The sequence below is a fragment of the Nilaparvata lugens genome, chromosome 1 (genome assembly GCF_014356525.2).
Source record: "Nilaparvata lugens isolate BPH chromosome 1, ASM1435652v1, whole genome shotgun sequence".
Classification (NCBI taxonomy): Eukaryota; Metazoa; Arthropoda; class Insecta; order Hemiptera; family Delphacidae; genus Nilaparvata; species Nilaparvata lugens.
Genome location: NC_052504.1, coordinates 7,548,040 through 7,570,341, shown reverse-complemented (window position 1 = coordinate 7,570,341; position 22,302 = coordinate 7,548,040). Strand labels below are relative to the sequence as shown.

The following is a 22,302-nucleotide window of genomic DNA, read 5'->3' as shown; positions in this document are numbered from 1 at the left end:
GTATGTTAAGAAAATACATTGCATTATATCAGATCTATCTACTAGAGACACATTAATGTAAACTTGTCCACAATACAGATATCTTGATAAGTTACATTAGCGTATCTTAACCTTCCGGCAGTCGCGCTGTTGTAAAAAGTACAACAGTGACAGTTTTTTTGCTGCACAAAACTATTGAATGGGGTGGTGTCAGTGAATGAGTCACCTATGCATTCCAAAACTCTTCCTCCATCACTCCACTGAGTTGCAGTATCAACCGAGCAATGGTTCAGTCTTTAGGTGCATTTAGTCGCGACAGTGCATAAGTAGCACTGTGCAGAGATATGGAAAGACTGTATACGGGGACTGTAAACGAACCAATAACACAGAATTGATGGCTTTGCTTGATGTACCTTATTGGGCTATGAAATGGTAACCATTCAAATGTTCATAGGCGCATATGTTCTGACAGTAAAGAGTACATAACAATTGGAAATTGGATGTTGTACAAAATACAACACGCGACTGCTCGTGCGATTGAGTAGGGCGCGACTACCGGAAGGTTAACAAAGTTGAAAAGTGTGCTCAAAGCTGCGTGACTAGCCAGCTCATCAATTCATATAATAGAATTATAAATATTAAAAAAGCAAGATTGATGACCAAAAAAGAACTGAATTCTGTAACAGGACTTGTCTATTCACTGAATTGGTTATTGGTTGGGATTAGTGGATTAGTAAGATACCACCTACTCAAAAATTACTTCTGACTTGGCGGCGCAGAGAAATGGAGGGAGATCAGCCAATTACAGTCATGAATAGAATCATTAGTAGAAGCACAGTTGCCAATTTTTCTATTAGACTCAGTCGACTCAGTGCTTTCAGAGAGGAAGCTTCGTATGTGTATCATAAACACTTGAACACTCAATAGAAATTAAAGAACGCTGGCCGCTTTAGCACGGCAACATCGACGCCGCTGTATCCCTACTACATATCCCTCCAAGTCAAAGTAATTTTGTACGGAGTATAATCCTAACCATGGGTGGTAAATCTGGGAAGTATTTATATTTGAAGATACTCTTTCGTGACTCGAAATCTGTAGATGAGCCTTGAAAGCTTGATATGGAGCGTTTTCTCATTATTATGATGTACCTATTGATTTGGCTACATATATGTTTTTTTAACAAAACTTTGGAAATACTATTGTCAACAAGAGTATTATCATGAATAACTCTAGATATATGTATGATGAATGATAATAATAATACATTTGAAAAAACATATTATTATGATAAACTAGCTGCCATTGTTACTGTTTGTTGTATATAATATAATAACTTAATATTAGACTAAGAATAAATCAGGTTGTTATCAATGTTATATTTTGAATGTATGATATAAAGTAATTTACTGCTGTTTAGAAAAAAAAATTGAGGAAAGATGATTGCAAGGTTTTTGAAACTATCAATATTTATTATTATAAATAGCCTATATTTTATAGATGCACTAGTTTTCTCGAGCATTACCAATTAATAGTTTTCCACAATTACCATTTATATTGGATTCGTTGTCAACAATAGTAATCAAAGTTCTTCAGCAGAAAAATATAATATTCTTCAACGAGCAAAGAATATACTTCTCCACATCATCAATATAATAAATATGAAATTAATATGCACGAGACACTTAAACATAAGATTTGCTGTTTTTTACAGATAATTCTAAAGTTTTGCATGTTATTTCACAGAAATATTTTACCCGCCATTGTTCTAATCATACTGTCTAAGCTGTTCATGAGCACATAGCAATTTGTTCAATTCCACCCATCATTTTTTATAATGTAATTTCAATGGAATAAAATTCAACTTGTTACTGAATTTCAAGAAATGATAAACAAAATGTTATACAGAATTTCAAATTGGGCAGCGATTTGAAAGAAAATTTTAGCAAGGTGAAACCTATTAACTACAATTCCAACTTTTTCAAGCAATCAGTTGTCACAGTTTACTTTTATGAGGACATCAGCATCCGTTTAGCTGTGAATATGATAATTTATTGTCATATTTCATAATAATGTTTTATTATATTTTATGTACCCGTACAATAGGTGTGTCATTCCCCCTACACACAGACTGATAGTCTTGTAGGGATGTTTCACACATTTATTTATGTTTCTAATGTTGATATTTTGTTCTTGGAATAGCAATGATTTTGATCTCATTCGATTTGTTCGAGTAACATATATGTATTATTACAAGACTTACTGCTTGAGAAAAAAACCTATTTTGTAATTATAATATTTATAAAAATAAGTTGAGACTTGGAGAAAATATCTGTGTTGCCAGATTGTGCGAAATTTCAATCTTTTCATGCAAACTCATATGACAGGATGTAGTCAATTCGACAACACAGTCGTTGCAGAGTTGCCAATTTGAATATATCCAGTCACAAGGGCTTCCATGATAAATTTGAAATTTCGCACAAATTGGTAACAAGGATATTTTCTCCAAGTCTCAACTTATCTTATACCTACTGTAATCATCAATTTGAATATTTGAAAAAGACAATACATCAAGACATTCCATTAATCTTATTTGATTCTGAAACAGTTACAATAGACTGATGTAGATGTCATTCAATAATTATACAGAGTGATCTTTAGTCCTGTTACCCTATTGTAATGTGTGGTAATTTATTTTTAATTAAGATAAAGTTTGTCACACGAAGTTAGTAGCTCAAATCAGACAATCGGTACACAAACAACTATCCTGATTATAACTGATTATCATTGAGCTGTGTAACATTTTGTGTAGATTCCGGTCGTCTTATGAACAGAATCTCTTTTATGGTTTTATTTATTTGTTAATACAATTACAAATCATATGAATATGATCAGGAAAGAACAACAGGGATAGCCCAAAACTATTCTGTTCACAAATTTCACTATTTTACTGTAGAACACAATCAAGAGTCAAAGCATGTATAACCTCAATGGGTGGACATTTTGAGCATATTCTTCAATGATCTTAAGTACCTAACTAAGAAATGAGTCATAAAATATTTCATTTCTCTTGAATATGAAAACAATACATTTTTTAAAAACTGAATTTTCGTTTTATTGAATACATTAAAAACTGGGTAACAGGACTAAAAATCAACCAGGAATTTTCATATTTACCAATTTGAAATTCTATAGAAATATGCAAAATAATCCTCAATATCTTGAAGATGAAAAATGCCATAAACGCATAAAAGATAATACATATTTCAAGAAGTCGAATAATTTAATTAGGTACAATAGAACAAAAAAAAAATATTTTTTGCAGGTAAAGGTGCGTACAGATATAACAAGCTTGGCACTCGGTCCGCAATCGCTCCACGCACGCTCCAATCATGAACGTTACGGGAGATGTTAGCTCTTCTCGCGTTCCACTCTTACTTGCTCCCTGGTCGATCATCAATCGATCTGCTCGAGTGACGTTCGATTGCGGAGCAGAGTGAAAGTCTGTACGCACCTTAACGTTTCACAAATAATTGTATTTTTTCACTATATGAATACGCATAGAGTATATAGTAGTAATGTACTCTCGTTATAAATTGAAAAAGATATATTTCTATCGAGAGCAATTACACTGTTATCGGTTGAAGATGACATATTGATTTTTCCCATTGAAAACTAAGGCATTTTTATTCTATTATACTGTTATAGTTTGTTTTTTCAAGTGAGTTTGAAGATTTCTCGTTCATTGGTTTCTCATACAAATGTGGAATATCTTTACTTTCACCAATCACATAATTTCTCACACTCATGTATAATAAATAAAAAAATTGATCATTAATTCAATATTCATGTAGTTTGCACAATTCAATTTTGTAATATGATAATGATATAGACATTAAGAATAATATTTGTATTTTATGCTGGGATGTAATATAAGTATACATTATATAATAGATAAATTATGTGAGCTGTAACGTATGTGGAATATATAAGCAATGTATCATAGAGTACCATTTATTTTGATTGGATTCTCGAATAAAGTTCCAGTCTTCTTAATTCGGAATTATTATTTTGGATAAGTACTCATCATAAATACGAAATCAATATCTTGGAATTTGTATGTTGATATCGTTGGAATACATTGGATCACTTGTATTCAACATGAAATATCAATATTTCGCTGAGATTTCAAATAATAATCAAGCCGTGGAATTATTTATTGTTTTGGATAAGATAGTACTCATCATAAATACGAAATCAATATCTTGGAATTTGTATGTTGATATTGTTGGAATACATTGGATCACTTGTATTCACCATGAAATATCAATATTTCGCAGAAATTTCAAATAATAATTAAGCCGTGCATATTTTCAATGAATGCTGATTAAACATATTGTTAAACATATACATTGCAGTTTCAAATAACACAGCAAAGTTAACAAACATTTATCAAATTCGAGCCATAAGGTTTTCAAATGTTATAAGCAATATCCAAAATGTATTATAATGATTAAAAATAATTTCATATTTAGCCCATCTTATGTGAGTTGATGAAGAACTCTAATCGTTGGTGATTTGGTTGTTATTCATTTAGAAAAATAACTGAATAAATATCAATGAAAGTAATAACATAAATGTAAATGGTTTTTCAAGAGAGTATCCGGAAAGGTACTATTGACAATAGTGTTTAAGATAGACGACGTACCTTTTAATACAGTCGCTACGACAACATATCCTAAATAACTAATTACGATGGATATCGATGTAAATTCTACAAAAAGTAATTGAAGCAATATGTTGTTCAGCAAAGCGTATCACCAGTCTTCTTAATTCGGAATTATTGTTTTGGATAAGTACTCAACATAAATACGAAATCAATATCTTGGAATTTGTATTCAATTTTTAAAATAAATAAAAACAAAGAGCTTGTCATACACTATAGGGTAGATAAAAGAATAAAATAAATACCACTTAAAGTTACGTTATTTCTTAGAATCAATCGAGTTGAAAATGTTATGCTGTTAGTGAGTATTTCAGTAGTTTGGATGAATAAATGATTAAGAGATTTATGTCTCAATGAGATTTAAAAAGTTACACAAAATTGAAATGATGATTCAACGAAAAGTGTTTTTGAACGATCTGCCTTGAAAACGGAAGATTAGAGATTTGATAATGATAATAAGTTTAAAAACTATTATTACTATAATAATTATATACATTTTCATAATATAACTGACTTGTTACATTCATCCAAGCATACTGAAATATTCACGACCATATAGCCATGCGTTCTATTGCACAAATAAATAGAAAAATTTGTATCGAAAGCAAACTGAATCAAAACTATGTATTAGAAATCATGTTAATTTTTAAAGTAATATCTGATAGTATTGTGCAAAAATGCATTTACTTCAACTCAATTTGTTAGGTCGAGTCAGAAATAAGAATAAATTTCACTAAACAATTATCATATATACAGGCAAATAAATCGAATTTTTTCTAATTGCTGTTTTATTATTACCCGCCCTTGAAGCCACATGTGGGAAGGATTTAGTCAACAAGATACCGAGTTGGGAGGAGTTAGTCAATTAGGAAATTTCATCCGTTATGGCGATTAAATTGTATACCGTGCAATCTATATAATAAGAGAGAGTAGGGTTGTGTTTGTTCGTGTGTTCGTTTGTTCGCATCAAAACATGCCAACTTGTAGATTGCATACCGGAAAAACGGGAATGATTTAGATCTCCAAATTTTGCACATAGATTCTAAAAATATCAATCTCGTGCACCTGGAAGCCCAAATTTCAATTTTCCTTCTAGATTTTTCAGAATTAATGTTCAAATTCATCTATGCTACCGTACATGAAGTTTCATAGGCTACATTGTTAAATCCTAAGTGTGTTTTTTTATGAGGAGGTTATAATGCTGTTACAAGACTATCATTTTTGAACGGCCGTGTAGCCCAACGGTAAAACGCTAGCTTACGGAGCGATGGTTCCTCGGTTCGAATCCCGATGCTTCCCATTTTTTTTGTTCGTAATTTTTTCCCTCGAAACGTATTATGAATTATTTTTTGAAGGGATTTGTTTTCATTACAATTGAACTTGGATTTTATCAAATAATTATTTTTAATGTAAAATTTTCCACCAGTACAAATGAAATGGACATAGTCTTCATGCTGTAGGCCTATGATTGAATTTCATAAGAAAAACATGAATAGATCACAATAAAATAAGTAATAATTTATATTCTTCAGTTATAATGTACTATCAGACACGAATTCGCAGTGAACGAGTATTCTAGGTATTTTGTTTGGAATTGGAAAACAAAAGGCTGCCTGATTCAAATTGAGGAGGATCCTAATCGAACTAAAATTTATTGATGTATTGGAAAAATCAATATGATTCTGTGAGGTTTTCAAGTATTATGTATTCTTCAGTTTTCTATATTATAATAAAGGAAAGAACTGGCTAATACACGTAATGAATAGGGAATTATGTTTGACGCATCATCACGTCTGAAATATACTCAACTGATTAATTTGAAATTTTGCATATAGATTCTTAATTAACCGAGGATGGTTATTTATACTTCCAGTTGTTGTATAGAAGCAGCTGAACATTTCTTTTAAAAGTACACTAGATGATAGGTATGATTGGGGATCCTATTCGAATAAAAATAACTGATTTTCTGTCGCATCAAAACCGCACCGATTTCTCAAACCGTTCAAAAGTTATTCTCATTCGAAGATACTGATAAATTATCCATCTATCCATCATCTTTACTATAATAATGGAAAGAGCTGGCTCATACACATACGTGATGTAGGAAAATTATGTTTGACACATCATCACGTCTGAACTACTGGACTGATTGATTTGAAATTTTGCATAAAGATTCTTCATTAACCGAGGATGGTTGTAGGCCTATTTTCAAATTTCGAATTTTTTATTACGTCAAGTTTTCATTTTGCAGTTTTAAAATAGACCCTTGCGAAGCACGGGTTACCTACTAGTTGACAAATAAGAAGAAAATGACAGATTTCAATTAACAGATAAAATTGGAAAATATGAACAGAAAATTGAACAAAATGAGTAAGTTATCAGCTTTGATTGGTGTACAATAGTCTTTATAACCGTATAAGGGTATTACCACATTGAAGCGTATAATTATGTGCAAGTGCACCTCAGATGCATGAGCCGAAAAAAATCTGGAAAGAGCCACTTAAACAAGTTGTGACTTGTATGTAGCAGCTCACACTGAACGCAACCAGTATGTGTTCAGTTTGCGTTCAGTACGCAACCAGTATGCGTTCAGTTTGCGTTCAGTACGCAACCAGTATGCGTTCAGTTTGCGTTCAGTACGCAACCAGTATGCGTTCAGTTTGCGTTCAGTACGCAACCAGTATGCGTTCAGTTTGAGTGTTCCTATTGCTCTTCCCATAGTTTGTTTGTAATATGCGCGCTTAGTCATGCTTAACTAAGGCTGGGCATACACCGGTTAGTCAAGACAAGAGTAGTCACGTTTAGTCACAATACTCCACATAGTTGCTTATGAAGACATGTCTTATTGCAATGACTAATCAGAGTGAGTTGCGTCACAAGCAGCTAAGTGAAGTATTATGACTAAACGTGTCTGATCATGTCGTCTTGTTTTGACTAACTGATGTGCGCCTATACTAAGCGTGCACTTGCACACATAAGCTTCCAATGTGATCAATCTCATAGATTCAATGTAATCACTCTCTCACTTAGATTCAGTTTTTATGTGTGCATTAAGTTCAAGAATGAGGATCATAGAATAGAAAATGAAGCTTGATATGAAAAAGTATTTATTGTTCACTAGCAATAAATAACTTTATCGACATAAAAATTTCGTTATAGCGCCTGTATTGACTATAATAAAGTATTGACTATTATTTCTACAAAAAAGAAATAATGTTTTAGAAAAATAGTAAAATATTAAAAATATCTATTACCGCAGTTCATTTTCAGCTCAACGTTGGAGGCCAGTCCAAATTGACATTCTGAAAAAGCAACGAACATTGTTAATACTGAATTAACATGATTGAAAGACAATTTCTGATATCTGTAGCATAAAAAGTGTAGAAATATAAGCTGTTCAACTACAGTTGAATTCATTCGTTCAAATATTTTCATCAAGGTGAAATAAAGTCTATCAGTTCCACATAGTTTATGTTCCACACATTTTCTATTTCACAAATTTAGTGGAACTGACAATATTGCTTCTATTTCACCTTAATATGGACAAATTTCACAATATCTCTGTGCATAGTGTGAATACTAGTAGTTGTGTGAACAGTAGACCTCGTGCAGTTATAAACCAGTCTCATCTAATACTGTCCATCAGAGTAAATTCTGTCCTGTCCTGTCATATCTGCGAGATATTGGTGTATAAACGACTAATGGCTGTTTGGGTTGTTGTATCGACAATGCTAATAATTTGATGTACAAAGCTTTGCTACTATCATCAAAAGCTTACCGAGTTGAAAGCAGAGAAAAGTCGGGAGAAAATACTATGCTACTTCAAGTTATCAATTGCATGCGTTATTGCAATAGTTCATTTAATAGAGCATGAAAATTGCATTCAATGAGGCATGCAATTCATAGTCCACACAGCAGGTGATTTTTAACCAAGTTACATTGAGATGTTGAATTGCATGCGCAATTGCATGCATTTTATAATCCACTCGACAGCTGATTTATGATGAATAATTCTATAGTCTGATTTTTACTCTAATATTGTCGTATGAAGGAGGCTCCTTTTCCTTTTATATTATCCTTGAAATGCAATAATTCCCAAAAACCTTGTATATACATCGACGCGCAATTTAAAAAGGAGCATACCTGTCAAATTTCATGAAAATCTATTACCGCGTTTCGCCGTAAATGCGCAACATATAAACATAAAGAGAAATGTAAAACCGTCGACTTGAATCTTAGACCTCACTTCGCTCGGTCAATTAAACCACAATATCGCTGTTCATAGTGTAAATTTTCATCAAGTATTGAAATATCAATACTGGAAGGACTTTGCGTATCACCATACTGGTGATCATACATGCCAAACCAATTCCCGAACAGTTTTTCGAGACACCTCTCACACGGCTACTCCCACCACGGTAGCGAGCTCGGTGTGGCCTGGTCCCATTTGATAAGCCAGTGAGAGATTAAGCGCTGTGGTCGCTGGTATTCTCCAACTACTACTAGAGATACCACTGCATGAGCGGGCTCGTTGTGTGACCTAGCTTGCGAAAGAAATGTTCGCTAGCTGGCTACTGGCTAGATACTTACAGTGTGGCATGGCCTTTACATAGCACGAGTTACAAATAATATGAAAATAATTTAGTACTTTTTTCAACCAAACCGAACTTGGCAAAGTTCGTTATGGAGAATAGTTTATGAATGCGACCCTCAAATATTCCACAAATACAATTTACATCTGTTTTTTTACATCTGTATTGCCGCAACAACATGTTGGCCCAATGAAGGCCAATGACGACCAGCGCCAGTTTGTGGATGGGTGGTTTGTCAGCGCTGGCCTACATTGGGTTACCAGGCTGGGCCAGCTCACTGGGTCATCATTTGGACTAGGCATATGAGTCTGTATCTATTCCTAAGGGACTAAAGTGGCTACTTCCTATACTAAGGTTACGTTATACGTTATAATTGCAGTGTACGATTGAAAATAGTGTTGCTTCAGACTAGACTCTCATTTTTTGAAGCATTTGCTTCAAAAGTTGAGCAAATGCTCTAGTTTATTCATACAATTTTGAGCAAAAGCTTTTACTTTTGAGCAAATGCTCAAACTATTTTTTTGATGAGCATGAGCAAAAATTTTTGCTCACGTTTATTCATAGAAAATGAAGCAAATGCTCCATATTTTAGAAGTATAAGCAAATGCTCAACTTTATTCATATGGCCCAATATTACATCAATAAGCCTGTATCGGCTACCGCCTATAGAAGGCATTGACAAGACAGAGGATCGGCAACGTTGTTCTGCTATCTTTCTCCACTACCATTATAACGTGGACATCACTATATGAGTAGAGTTTTTCAAGTAGATACTTTGAGAAAAGTAGAATAAAAAATGTCAATTGATGTTCAATGTAGTATACTAAAGGTCATATGCACAATCTGCGTTTAACACTAATCTAAGATTATATGTAGGTATGGACCCATTTATTATAATGTGTTTGATTGGTGGTTTGAACCAGCAGCTCAACTATCTCCTTTTGAACCGAGAAATAACGTTTTAACTCGGTTTAAACTGAGAAATGTCAGCTGTTAATTTAAACCCCGCTTGAAACACATTATGATAAATGCAACCATTTCTACAAGTAAACGTGGCTCAGCATTGAACAGACAGTGAGGTCCACGTTATAATGGCAGTAGAGAAAGATGGGAGAAAAACGTTGTCGATCCTCTGTCTTGTCAATGCCTTCTATAGACGGTAGCTGATACAGGTTTATTGATGTAATAATAGTATAGGATAATTGATTATTTTAAACGAGAATGAACCGTTAATAATATAGATATTAAATAATCAATTATCCTATACTATTAAACGAGAAATTTCTGTTTATATGTTTAGATGTTTGGATGTTTACTTTTGTATTTCACCGGATCTCGAAAACGGATCTAACGATTCCCATGAAATTCAGAACATAGTAGGTTTATAATATAAAAATTCGATTGCACTGGGTCTCATCCCTGGAAAAACTCGCTGAAGGACATTAAAAGGACAGCTATTATTCATCCTTGGAAAAACCGCTGATAATTATTATTTCGTCGTCTGTTGATGATGGAAGTGAGTGAGCGAGTTCATGTATGTGGGACTGTGTCAAAATTATGACTCAGCTGTTGAACTTTTGTAATCATTCAATCAGGTACTTAGTGCCGGTTGAAAAAAGCCGAGTTCTTATCAATTCTGATTAATTCCAGTAGTTCCATCTTTTTAAAATGGTCTTCTCTGATTTGGTTCACGTGAAATTAATCAGGATTAAAATTTAACCGGCTTTTGTGCAACCGGGCCTTTGTGAGGGAAATTTTTGCATTCCTCTGGGAATTAATCTCAATTTACTGTGATTAGATAGAACATTTCTGTATGAACTATGAATGTTATTATGATTACTTCTTTCGTAATACATTTTTTATGCTTTTATGCTCCAGAGCGAAGCTCGGTCCCCGAAATTATTTTATTAAGCAAGAAATTATATTTTTCAATAATTTCATAATGAATTTTCATAATTAATATGAAATATTTTGTTGATAAATTATTTAATTATTTTAACATTGATTAATTATACATTGTTAAAAGACGATCTGGTAACAGAGCAAAGCGAGAAAGAGATAGCGCTACCACCTTTGTTGAATGATAGACAAGGATAGCAATACCATTGCTGATCAAACACTGACATTATAACGTGGACCTCACTATAGATGGCGTTTAAAGGTAGGCGTACACAGATCGTCATCGGACGGACGGCACGCATCGGATTGATCGGAAGATTAAATTTGATCCATTGTTTTCAATTGGAGTGCGCATGCCTATACGATGCGGATAGGTATGCGCACTCCAATATTGAAAACAATGCAAACCTTTGCACTCAATACAACTGGTAAACCCGACGAAAATATGAATCTGAGACTACATTCAAACTGCAACATGAATTTCAATAACTGCACTTGTCCCATAATAAAAAGAGTAACAAGCACAAAATATCTAGGCGTCATAATAGATGAATATTTGAAGTGGGACATTCATATATCAAATTTTTATGCAAAAGAATCAGATATCTTTCTTATAAATTCTACGAAGCAAAAAAAAATCTAAACTCAAGTCATCTTAAAATGATATACTTTGCACTGGTACAGTCCATAATTCAGTATGGTATTTCAGTATGGGGGGGCTGTTATAATTCCCACTTGGAAGAGCTTTTCATAATTCAAAAATCAATCATTAAAACAATCTTAAATAAGCCTAGACTTTTTTCAACCAACCTGACTTTTGAAGAGTTTAACGTGTTGACAGTTAGACAGTTGTATGTAATGAATGTAGTGAAGTATATATTTAAATATAAAAATAGTTTCATTTGCACTAATAATACTATCAATAATCAATACAATTTAAGACCCACCTCAAATAAGTACCTAATCTATCATATAAGATAGCCTGTTTTCCTTTCGTTTCTTGCTTTCAGAAGTTAACGTAGAATATTGTGTTCAGTGTTCGTAACCTTAATTATAACTCGATAGCTTAATATTTTCGCGTCATTGAATATTAAAATAACCCTCAATCTCAAAAACATTTAGTAAATGCTAGTCTAATACCGTGATTAATTATTATCATTCATTAACTATCCTTGAACTAACGTAAATTTCTCTAGTTGATAAACGCATTTTAAAATTTATTTTAACTGGATCCAAACAATTGAACTAATCATATATTAATCTTAGGTACTTTAGTTACAGTTTTTTTTTTCTTTTTAATACAGTCGTAATATCAGTTTAAAACGTATTTCTGAGTAAATTCATAATAAACAAATAATAATCTATTCTTAATTTCATAATCAATCTTTCCCATAATTGAATAGAATCCTCATCTTTTAAAATAAAATTCAAATTAAATTTTGATAGATTATGCATTATATCTTCGTGCTATAAAATGTAGGTTTAAATTTCTATTACAAAATAAATTAAACAAAGTAATTAGCCTTTTCTTTTTCTTTGCTTTTGCAAACAGTTTCACAAATTGAATTACATAATATTACTAAGTCCTAGATTGATCACAGTCAGCAACAGTAAATAAAAATTTTCTCTGATATTTTCTTAACTTTGTTACTAGTATCGTACTGTTCTTGTATAGTTCAAAATAGTCTTTTTACTTATCATTTTTTACTTGCTCTGCTTCTCATAAAGAACGAATTTATAAAATGGTCATTATTTATCATAACTTATTTCTATTTTGTAAGTGGCAAACAAATTTAATGTGTTCCAAGACTGTCCCTGTAAGCGTCGTATATGTGTGAATAATTTGTAAACCCTGTGCGGCCTTGCTCAGGATATCTGTCGCGCTTGTCCCGGAACTGGACGGGATACGCGCGATTTATATGTTTGGATTCACAAGCGCCACATTACCTTAAACGAACTATCCTTACTTGTTTGAAGTGAGAAGCGGGCTAAACTATTTAACGGTAACTCTGAAATATATTTCTCAATTATTAACTGTTTATTTCATACGAAAGATAGCAAACTATCTAATCAGTTTGTTTGTTTCAGTGCGATACAGTAGTGTAGTCTCTTGTTTTGAATTGTCTCCTTTCTAGCTCAAAGTATCACTTCCCGAATTTTATCTTTATAAACGTAGTAGACTTCATTATCACTCATTCTTTTGATTCACTTTCTGCTGAGCGACTGTGTCATACGGTACTAACTAATCGTCTAAACTCGATCTTTGAATGGAAATGGATGATATCATCTTAAGTAAAACTAATAAGGGTAATCCTAAACTCACTTTTAGAGATTTTTCGTATAGACTAACAGGTTTTAATACATCTGGTCTAGCTCAATGGCGTTGTCTATTTAAGTCTTGTAAGGCTACCTTGAAAACCGACAAAGATGCTACGAAGATTGAAGAAATCAATGTTAACAACTTACATAACCATTCTCCACCTGAAAATAAATTAAATCAGCTTTTTAATGACTCGATTAATGAGGATTCAGTAATAACTGATAAAGAAGGACAGTCTTATCGTGGAGATTCTCCATCACCTTGTGTGTCATTAATAAATGAATCTCTAAGGGAAGTTGAACTCCAAAAACAAAGAGACGACATAATTGCACATTCTATGAGCTTACAGATAGAGTTGGAGAAAAAAAATTCCTTGTTAGAGTCTCTCCAGGCGAATATTGATGAACTTGAAACGGCCCTCCAAGATCAAGCCTTATTGAAACATGAAAATGAAAACATAATTGAAAACAATGCGAGAATGTTGACAACAATAGAAGTTCTGGAGGCAGAAAATATCTTATTGAGAGCCGAGAATAAATCTCTGAAAATTGAGACAGAAGAATTAAGAAACTTCTATTCGCCGGGTGACACTATAATTGATTCATCTTTCGAGTGTGGTGCAATAAGAGTAGAAAACTCTTTCAATGTTTTCAGCAAATCTGGAAAATTGGCTATGTATAATAAGGAAAATGAGAATATAGATGAAAATTATAGTAAAAGAAAATCATCTGCCCAAACTGACAAAACCCAAAATAAAAATAGGGTGATAAGACAGGATCAAGATGGTAGTAATGATGTGATCGAGAAAAACGGAAATAAAGTTGAGTCACATGTACAAGTGAAGAGGAAAAATTATACTAATTTTAAAAAGAATACTATCATTAGAAATAAAATATTAATTTTGGCGGATAGCCATGGAAGAAAAATAATGGATTTTATTGGTGAAAAACTTCCAAATTTTGAAACCCAGGTTTTCTTCAAACCAAATGCTACACTGAGTCAAATTGTTGAAGGAGCTGATAGGCAAACGAAAAATTTTGGTCCAAATGATTATCTTATAGTTATGGGTGGCACAAATGACATTAAGGCTAACACAGTGCAGAATGTTAATGATGTGAAGAAAGTACTTGATATCTTGGTTCCAATAAGTCTGAAAACAATCTTATAATGACAACTATTCCAAATCGCTTCGACAGACCCGACCTGAACCATTCGATAAACAAGATGAACGAAATAATACACAAACACATAAATAGTATTTCAAGAAAGAATGTAAAGAGGATAAGTATTTGTTTTCTCAATGAGAGATTGAGAAGGGAAAATTTCACTCAACATGGGCTTCATCTCAATGGATCGGGGAAAGAAATCCTGTGCACTAGACTGGCAGAAATAATTGTAAATAAATCACCTTGCAACAGTGCAGTAAGCGAAGATTCTTTTTTAGTGAGATGGCTGAAGAGAGGGAAGAAGCCTTGATGTGTCCTAGTACAGTTATTCGGTTTGATCTTCCTTTGCTGACGGATACAGAGAGTATGGAAAAAGATTCAAACCACTCAAAGTGTTTAAACGATTTAATTCTTATTCACCAAAATATACAATATATCAGAAATAAAGTTGATAGGATAAATGTATTTTTGAAAGCTGAATCTCCACATGTTGTTGTTTTTACAGAACATGGACTCACAGATGCTGAAATATCACAGTTGAAATTTGATGGCTACAACATAAATGCAAATTTTTGTAGAAAATCACACAGAAGTGGTGGAGTTTGTATTCTAGCAAAAAATACTGTTAAAGTCCGTAAACTCCCTTACCTAGATAGTTGTTCGATTGAAATGGATATGGAAATAACTGGAGTGGAAATAGGAAAAGGTAGAGAGAAGTTTGTGATTGTTGGAGTATACAGATCACCAAATGGAGAGTGGAATAATTTCTGTGATCGAATTGATACAGTTTTGCATGATCTGACAAACAAGTATGATAATATAATAATTGCTGGCGATTTCAATGTGGATCTGAATGTGAAGAGCTCTATGAGTGATACGTTTAGAGACATATTTACTGTGAATAATCTTACCATAAAAGTGAATAAGTTCACTAGAATCACTAGAAACTCACAAACAATAATCGATAATATAATCACCAACATAAATGACTGTGAAGTGGCAGTGAGAAGCTCTGAACTATCCGATCACACATTTCAGTTTTTGAAAGTGACCAGTGGTTTGTATGTAGCTGAAAAAATGAAAAGATGTATTGAAGAAATTAGAGAAATGTCTACAAGTAACCTGAACTGTCTTAATAACCATTTATCCAGAGAGAAGTGGAGAAGTATGTATAGTGAGGTTGATCCAAGCAATCAGTTTTTGGAATTTTCAAAAACGCTTGATTATTATTTCAATGTTTCCTGTCCAATAAAGAGAATTAAAATGAGCTGTACGGAAAATAAAAATAAGTGGATCACTGAGGATATATTACAATTGAGACAGGATGTAAGAAATGCTTTCAAATTATTCTCGCAGAGTAGAGATGCAACAAAAGAGAGAGAGTACATGAACTTGAAAAAGCACTATACAAATGCGATAAGAAGAGCAAAAAGCAATTACGTTGTGGATACTTTGAGTGCGTCAAATAACCTGAATAAATGTGTATGGAGGATCATAAATGATGAAAAAACTGGATCAAGGCAAACAAATGGTAACAGGTACATTGGTAGTATGAAAACAAAAGAGGGCAATGTTTTGAAAGATGGAAACGAGATTTGTGAATATCTAAATAAGTTCTTCCAGGAAGTTGGCTCAAACATTGAAGACTCAGTTTTGGATGGTTTTACCCAATCATGTGTTGAAACAGAAAATGACTCAAGCCATATTGAAAAGATGGTTGTTGCTCCTTTCACAGAAACAGAAATTCTCGAAATTATTGATTCCCTGAAGAGTAAGAGGGCAACTGGTCTTGATGGGATCTCAACTGTTGTTATAAAAAGTTGTAAAAAGTATTTAATTGCTCCATTAACAGTATTGGTGAATAAGTCCTTGGAGTGTGGTGTATTTCCTCAGAAATTGAAAGAGTCGAAGATAGTACCAATCCACAAGAGTGGCGAAGAAAATCTGGCAAATAATTTTCGACCAATCACTATAGGGAATGCACTGGGTAAAATCTATGAAAAAGCAATGTTAATTCGTTTTGTGGAGCATTTGTTTCGAAATGGAATTTTGTCATCCGAGCAACATGGATTTCAGAAGGATAAATCAACCAGGTCAGCCATTGCGTCTCTTGTGGAGAATGTAATAGATAGAATGGATAATGGTGAAAGGGCAGTGGGAGTTTTTCTCGATATGAGCAAAGCATTCGATTGTGTGGACCACACTATCTTGTTGAAAAAGTTGGAATATGTGGGAGTTACTGATGTGGAGCTTGAGTGGTTCAAATCCTATCTTGTGGGTAGAAGTCAGTGTGTGGAGATGACTAGAGAAGAAAATGGGCAAAAAATTAAATACAGATCAAATAATCTTAGAATAAAAACAGGTGTACCACAGGGTTCGATCCTCGGACCATTATTATTCATTTTATATGTTAACGATTTACCACAAATAATAACAAGTGGTAAGGTTTTGATGTATGCTGACGACACATCCTACATTTGTAGTGCAAAGGATGCAGAAAAATTAGAATTAGATACTTTTGTCAATGTACATGCCATAGCCCAATTCCTCAGTCAACATAACCTCAAAGTGAACGAAACTAAAACGCAGTTCTTGCAGTTCAAACATAGAAATAATTATAGAGATCTTGAAGAGATAAACGTTCAAATAAATGGAGTGAATGTTGAACAACCTCTGTCTGTGAAATTTCTAGGTGTCTTGCTGGACCAGAACTTGTCTTGGGATAACTATATTGATCATTTGTGCTGTAAAATATCATCTGGAGTGTTTGCACTCAGGCAGATTTCAAGATTAAGTACTGGGAACACTATCTTAACATGTACAGTATATCATGCCCTCATAATGTCACATATTCGGTATGCAATATTGGTTTGGGGGGGCTCCAGTCTCAAAAATTTAGATAGAATCTTTAGAATGCAAAAGAGAGCTGTGAGAGCGATTAAAGGTCTTAAGCCATTAGAGTCCTGCAGAGAGTATTTTAAAGATCTAGGACTACTCACTGTGCCTGCACTGTACATTTTCGAAGTGATCATGTATATAAGAGATAAAAAATTTATAAGAAACTGTGACATACATAATTATGACACTAGAAATAAGAGTAAATTTTCTGCACAATACCACAGGACAGCTCAGTATGAAAATAAGCCTTCTTATATGGGTATGAAATTTATGAGTAAACTGCCGTCAGCTTTGAGAGAAAATGAGAATAAGGATATTTTCAAAAAGCTATTGAGAAAAATTTATTACCTGTGCCAAGATAACAAAAAAAGTAAAAACTGATATCAATGCTTGGATCAAATTAACTACTTCTTCTACCTTTGAGAACTATAATAAGTTAACAGAGAACTTTTCTGATTAGTGCGCTCACTTCCCCTACTTGTGCTCTATCACATCCCTTTCCAAAAATTCCAAGGATCAAAAGCCTTCCTATGACATGGATAGCCATAGTTGGAAGAACTTTTGATCCTCTACCCTTCTTCACCAAACAACATGTATAAATTTGCCTTCTAATATTGTAATGTGTTCCCATATTTATGTTATTTATTTTATACTGTAATGTTTTTTATTGATGTAATTAATTTTTATTTCATATTGATGTATCTTATGTGTGTGTGTGTGAATAAATAAATTGAATTGAATTGAATGCATCAAATCTAATCGTCCGATGCGTGCCGTCCGTCCGATGACGATCTGTGTGCGCCTACCTTTATGCACCATCTCAGTTTAAACGGAGATAAATCAGCTGATCTTTTAAACCCAGAATGTAGAATGAATAATAGACGTTAGAATGAATGCGACCATATAAACAAGTAACCATGGTTTAACGAGGATAGAGCATATAACCCCAAGTTTACTAAAATGAAGAGGCCAATAATTTAAATCATAGATAGAAGCAGTAGTCATCTAGTATCCTGTTCCAAAGAGTAACATATAAGACTGGGTAGTAAGTAGAGGAGAAACATCATACTCAATGTGCTTACCATTACATCCAAAGCAAGAATATCAACAGAGACATTTCCTAATAACTCTCCGACGCTGGGTTTCGTCCGACCGAAATCGCCATGCACGAACTCCTTCACGTAAGTGCCCGCCTGAGTTTCCACGAACAGTTTGAACAACGAAAAATCTGAAAATAAAAGTGATTAAGATTAGTTACGGTATCGGGGATTACAACATGTAAATCACAGAAATGAGAATAAATATGACTATTATTTTGTTTAAATAATCACTATCACCCTTTCATCTATATTTATATAAAAATGATATTCTGTGTGTTTGTTCCCTATAGACTTGAAAACTACTTGACAGAACGGCATGAAACTTTGGGAATATGTTGTGTGAAAATTGGGGGTTTATTTGTGTGAAATCTTAATAACTGAAGAATGACAGAATAATTCACAATTTTTTGGAATTTAGATTAGCTTATATTCATCCTAAAATGGAAGATGGAAAGAATATGGAATTCTGTGTGATTCATCGTATATCGCATATTTCCTGGACCATCTATTCACAATCAACAACTATGAACGCATTAATTTCATCTCTGAAACACTGATTTAACCCTTTCTATTTTTTCAATTCAACACTTTACTGATAGATATTACTACCAATTGATTGAGAAGAATGCTGCATGACTAGGCACATAGAAAGTCCTTATTGAGATGTAAATAGAAATATTGATTGTCAGATAAATTTCATGATTCACCAAATAAAGTCAAGTATGACATGAGATACATTGACTTTTTGCGGTACGAAGTTCGCCGGGTAAGCTAGTTGACAATAAAAATTTCTGATCAGATGACGAGCGTTATAGCTTTTATCTATCTACCTTGGTTAAAACGCATATGGCTGAATTAATCTTAATTCGGGAGAGAAATGGGTTTGGATCAATTATTCTTTTGTTTCTCTCTCAACCATTGTTCTAGAGTAAATAAAATAAATAATCATATCAGAAATTTAATCTAGGAAGTATATAATATGGGAGAATAGTTTACTGAACAGAAGAGTTGCAAGTTTGGAACGGCTTGAGTTTGAATTAATTCTGTTGTACCACTCCCAATCAATGATTTGATTTTGTTCTTGTGTAAATGAAATAAATAATCAAATAAAATATCGGAAGCATATAAGGATGATCACTAACGGTAGAACATGCATGTTTATCATGCACACAAACACATGATCATGGAGCATTTTTGTCATCAGCGAGAGGTTTCTAACATAAAGTGAATAACCAATAAAAATAAATAAGCTACTGAAAAGTAAATAAACTAGTTGTAATGATACCAGAATAATTTAACCTCAAATAGAGCAGCGAAAGCGAAAATAACCAACAAAAAACGGAAATACATAAACCTCAAAAAAATTGGCTTGAAGCCTTTCACTGTGTTAACGCAACAATGTAATGACGTCATGTGTATCATGCGTGTTCTACCGTTAGTGGCCAGCCTAATAGAGAAGAACACTGTACTGACCAGCAGAGTCGCCAGTTTGGATGGGCTCGACCCTCATGCGATGAATGGTGCGTGGCCTGACAGCAGCCGGCCTGCGATGCAGCACTCTGACAGGCGTGCGCTGCGACAGGCAGACAGGTGCCACTGAGTTCAGAGCAGTCAGGTTGCCAGGCAGAGCGCCATGCACAATGCACAGCGCACAGTACTCTTTCGTCTTCGTATCTTCGCCTTTCTTCAACAGTTCCAGACTGCTCCTGTTCACCGACAAAATCGATTCATACCAACAAGCATACACTTATACAGAGTGATTCTCAATTATGGTAAAATAATTTAATACGTGATAGTAGAGGTACTTACTTACTTTACTTTATCTGGCTCTACAGTCCTGGGTGGACCTTGGCCTCCTCTACATGACGCCTCCATACTCCATACATCCCGCTCTTGTGCTCCCTGTCGCCAGTTAGCCACACCTAGCACACGGCCTTCCTTTTACGATCTTCCACCACATCGCTGATCCATCTTCTTCTTGGCGTTCCTCTTTTTCGGGTGCCCATCATCCTTTCATCAAGCAGCTTTTGTGGTACTCTTTCATCACTCATTCTTACCACGTGACCCAGCCATTCTATTCTTTTTGCTTTGATACACCTTATAATATTTCTTTCGCCAATTGCTTCATCAATCTCATTGTTAAATCTGGCTCTCCAGTTTCCTTCAACGCAGACCGGTCCCCATATCCTCCTGTACATCTTTCTCTCGAAAGACCTCAACGCTCTTTCATCTCTATTCAAAATGGTCTACGTTTCAGCTCCATAAGTAACAACCGGCCTTATCAATGTTTTGTACATCTTTACCTTGGTTTGATAGGCTTTTTTCTAATGATAGTAGAGGTAAAATAAGAAAAAAAGTTTTTATAAACATATATCCATAAACGCTTCATTAGCGAGCTACACAGAGTGAAAGATTTCGCCCGGAATTCAGTTCCTCTGGTGAAATACACCGATGCTGAATTGTTTGGGGACTAGTTTTTTGAAAAACTTATGCTGGATTCATATGGAAAAATATCTGAAAAATTGAATAAAACTAGTCTGGAAGCTGTAGTGTAAGTAGTTTTTGAGAAAAAAGTTGAAATATGCAAAAAATCGAAGTAGAAAAACACAGACTTTTGATGCCCAATAACTTTCTTTAATGACCAGTAAACAAATCATTTTTTCGCAATAAAAATTGTAGAGAATTTAATTCTGAAAAGAATTATGTAAACTAAATTTGAATAAAAGTTAAATAAAATGTATTCTAATGTAGAACATTACACCACAAAAATTTGCTGTTCTTAGTTATTAGTTCTTTCCTCAAGTAGAAAATTTTTGTAGTGTAATGTACTACATGAGATTACATTTTATTCAACTATTATTCAAATTTAGTTTACATAATTCTTTTCAGAACTAAATTCTCTACAATTTTTATTGCGAAAAATCATTTGTTTACTGGTCGTTGAAGAAAGTTATTAGGCATCAAACGTAGAAGTATGTGTTTTTCTACTTAGATTTTTTGCATATTTCAACTTTTTTCTCAAAAACTACTCACACTATAGCTTCCAGACTAGTTTTATTCAATTTTTCCATATGAATCCAGCATAAGTTTTTCAATAACTAGTCACCAAACAATGCAGCATCGGTGTATTTCACCAGAGGAACTGAATTCCGGGCGAAATCTTTTACTCTGTATAGCTCGCTAATGAAGCGTTTATGAATATATGATTATAAGAACTTTCTTTCTTATTTTTACCTCTACTATCACGTATTAAATTATTTTATCTATATTGAGAATCACCCTGTATAGTGAGGTCCGAAAGGAGTAACAGCCAAAGACCAACTACATGAAATTTGCAACAAAACATACTGTGGGTGAAGCCCACATAAGCTCTTAGGCTTGTGCGTGGGTAATAATAATAATAATATCGAGTGACCTGGCTGGCTCAGGTCTGGTGTCAGAGTTTTCAGGTAATGAGTGAGTAATGCGTGGGTAATGAGTGAGAGGGATGATGATGAGAGATGACGACTACTTTTTAGGTAGTCGGGACCGACGACTTATCGTCTCCTCAGAAATACTATCTATGTGAGTGTGCTGTAGTCAAAAACTTTTTGCCTCGGTCGAGATTTCGACTCTAGTGGAGAGC

General features: G+C 33.7%; 1 protein-coding gene across 1 annotated transcript in view; it reads right to left on the bottom strand.

Annotated features, from left to right (window-relative positions):
- Positions 1–7,791: 7,791 nt before the first annotated feature.
- The window catches only part of LOC111056578 (tRNA pseudouridine synthase Pus10), a 28,382-nt gene continuing 13,871 nt past the window's right edge, over positions 7,792–22,302 (bottom strand). The window contains exons 7-9 of the mRNA XM_022343955.2: positions 20,151–20,383; positions 18,660–18,805; positions 7,792–8,004 (exon numbers count right to left, since the gene is read on the bottom strand). Of these exons, the coding sequence (XP_022199647.2) occupies positions 7,969–8,004; positions 18,660–18,805; positions 20,151–20,383 (415 nt within the window). The 3' untranslated portion in view covers positions 7,792–7,968. The remainder of the gene's footprint in view (positions 8,005–18,659; positions 18,806–20,150; positions 20,384–22,302) is intronic.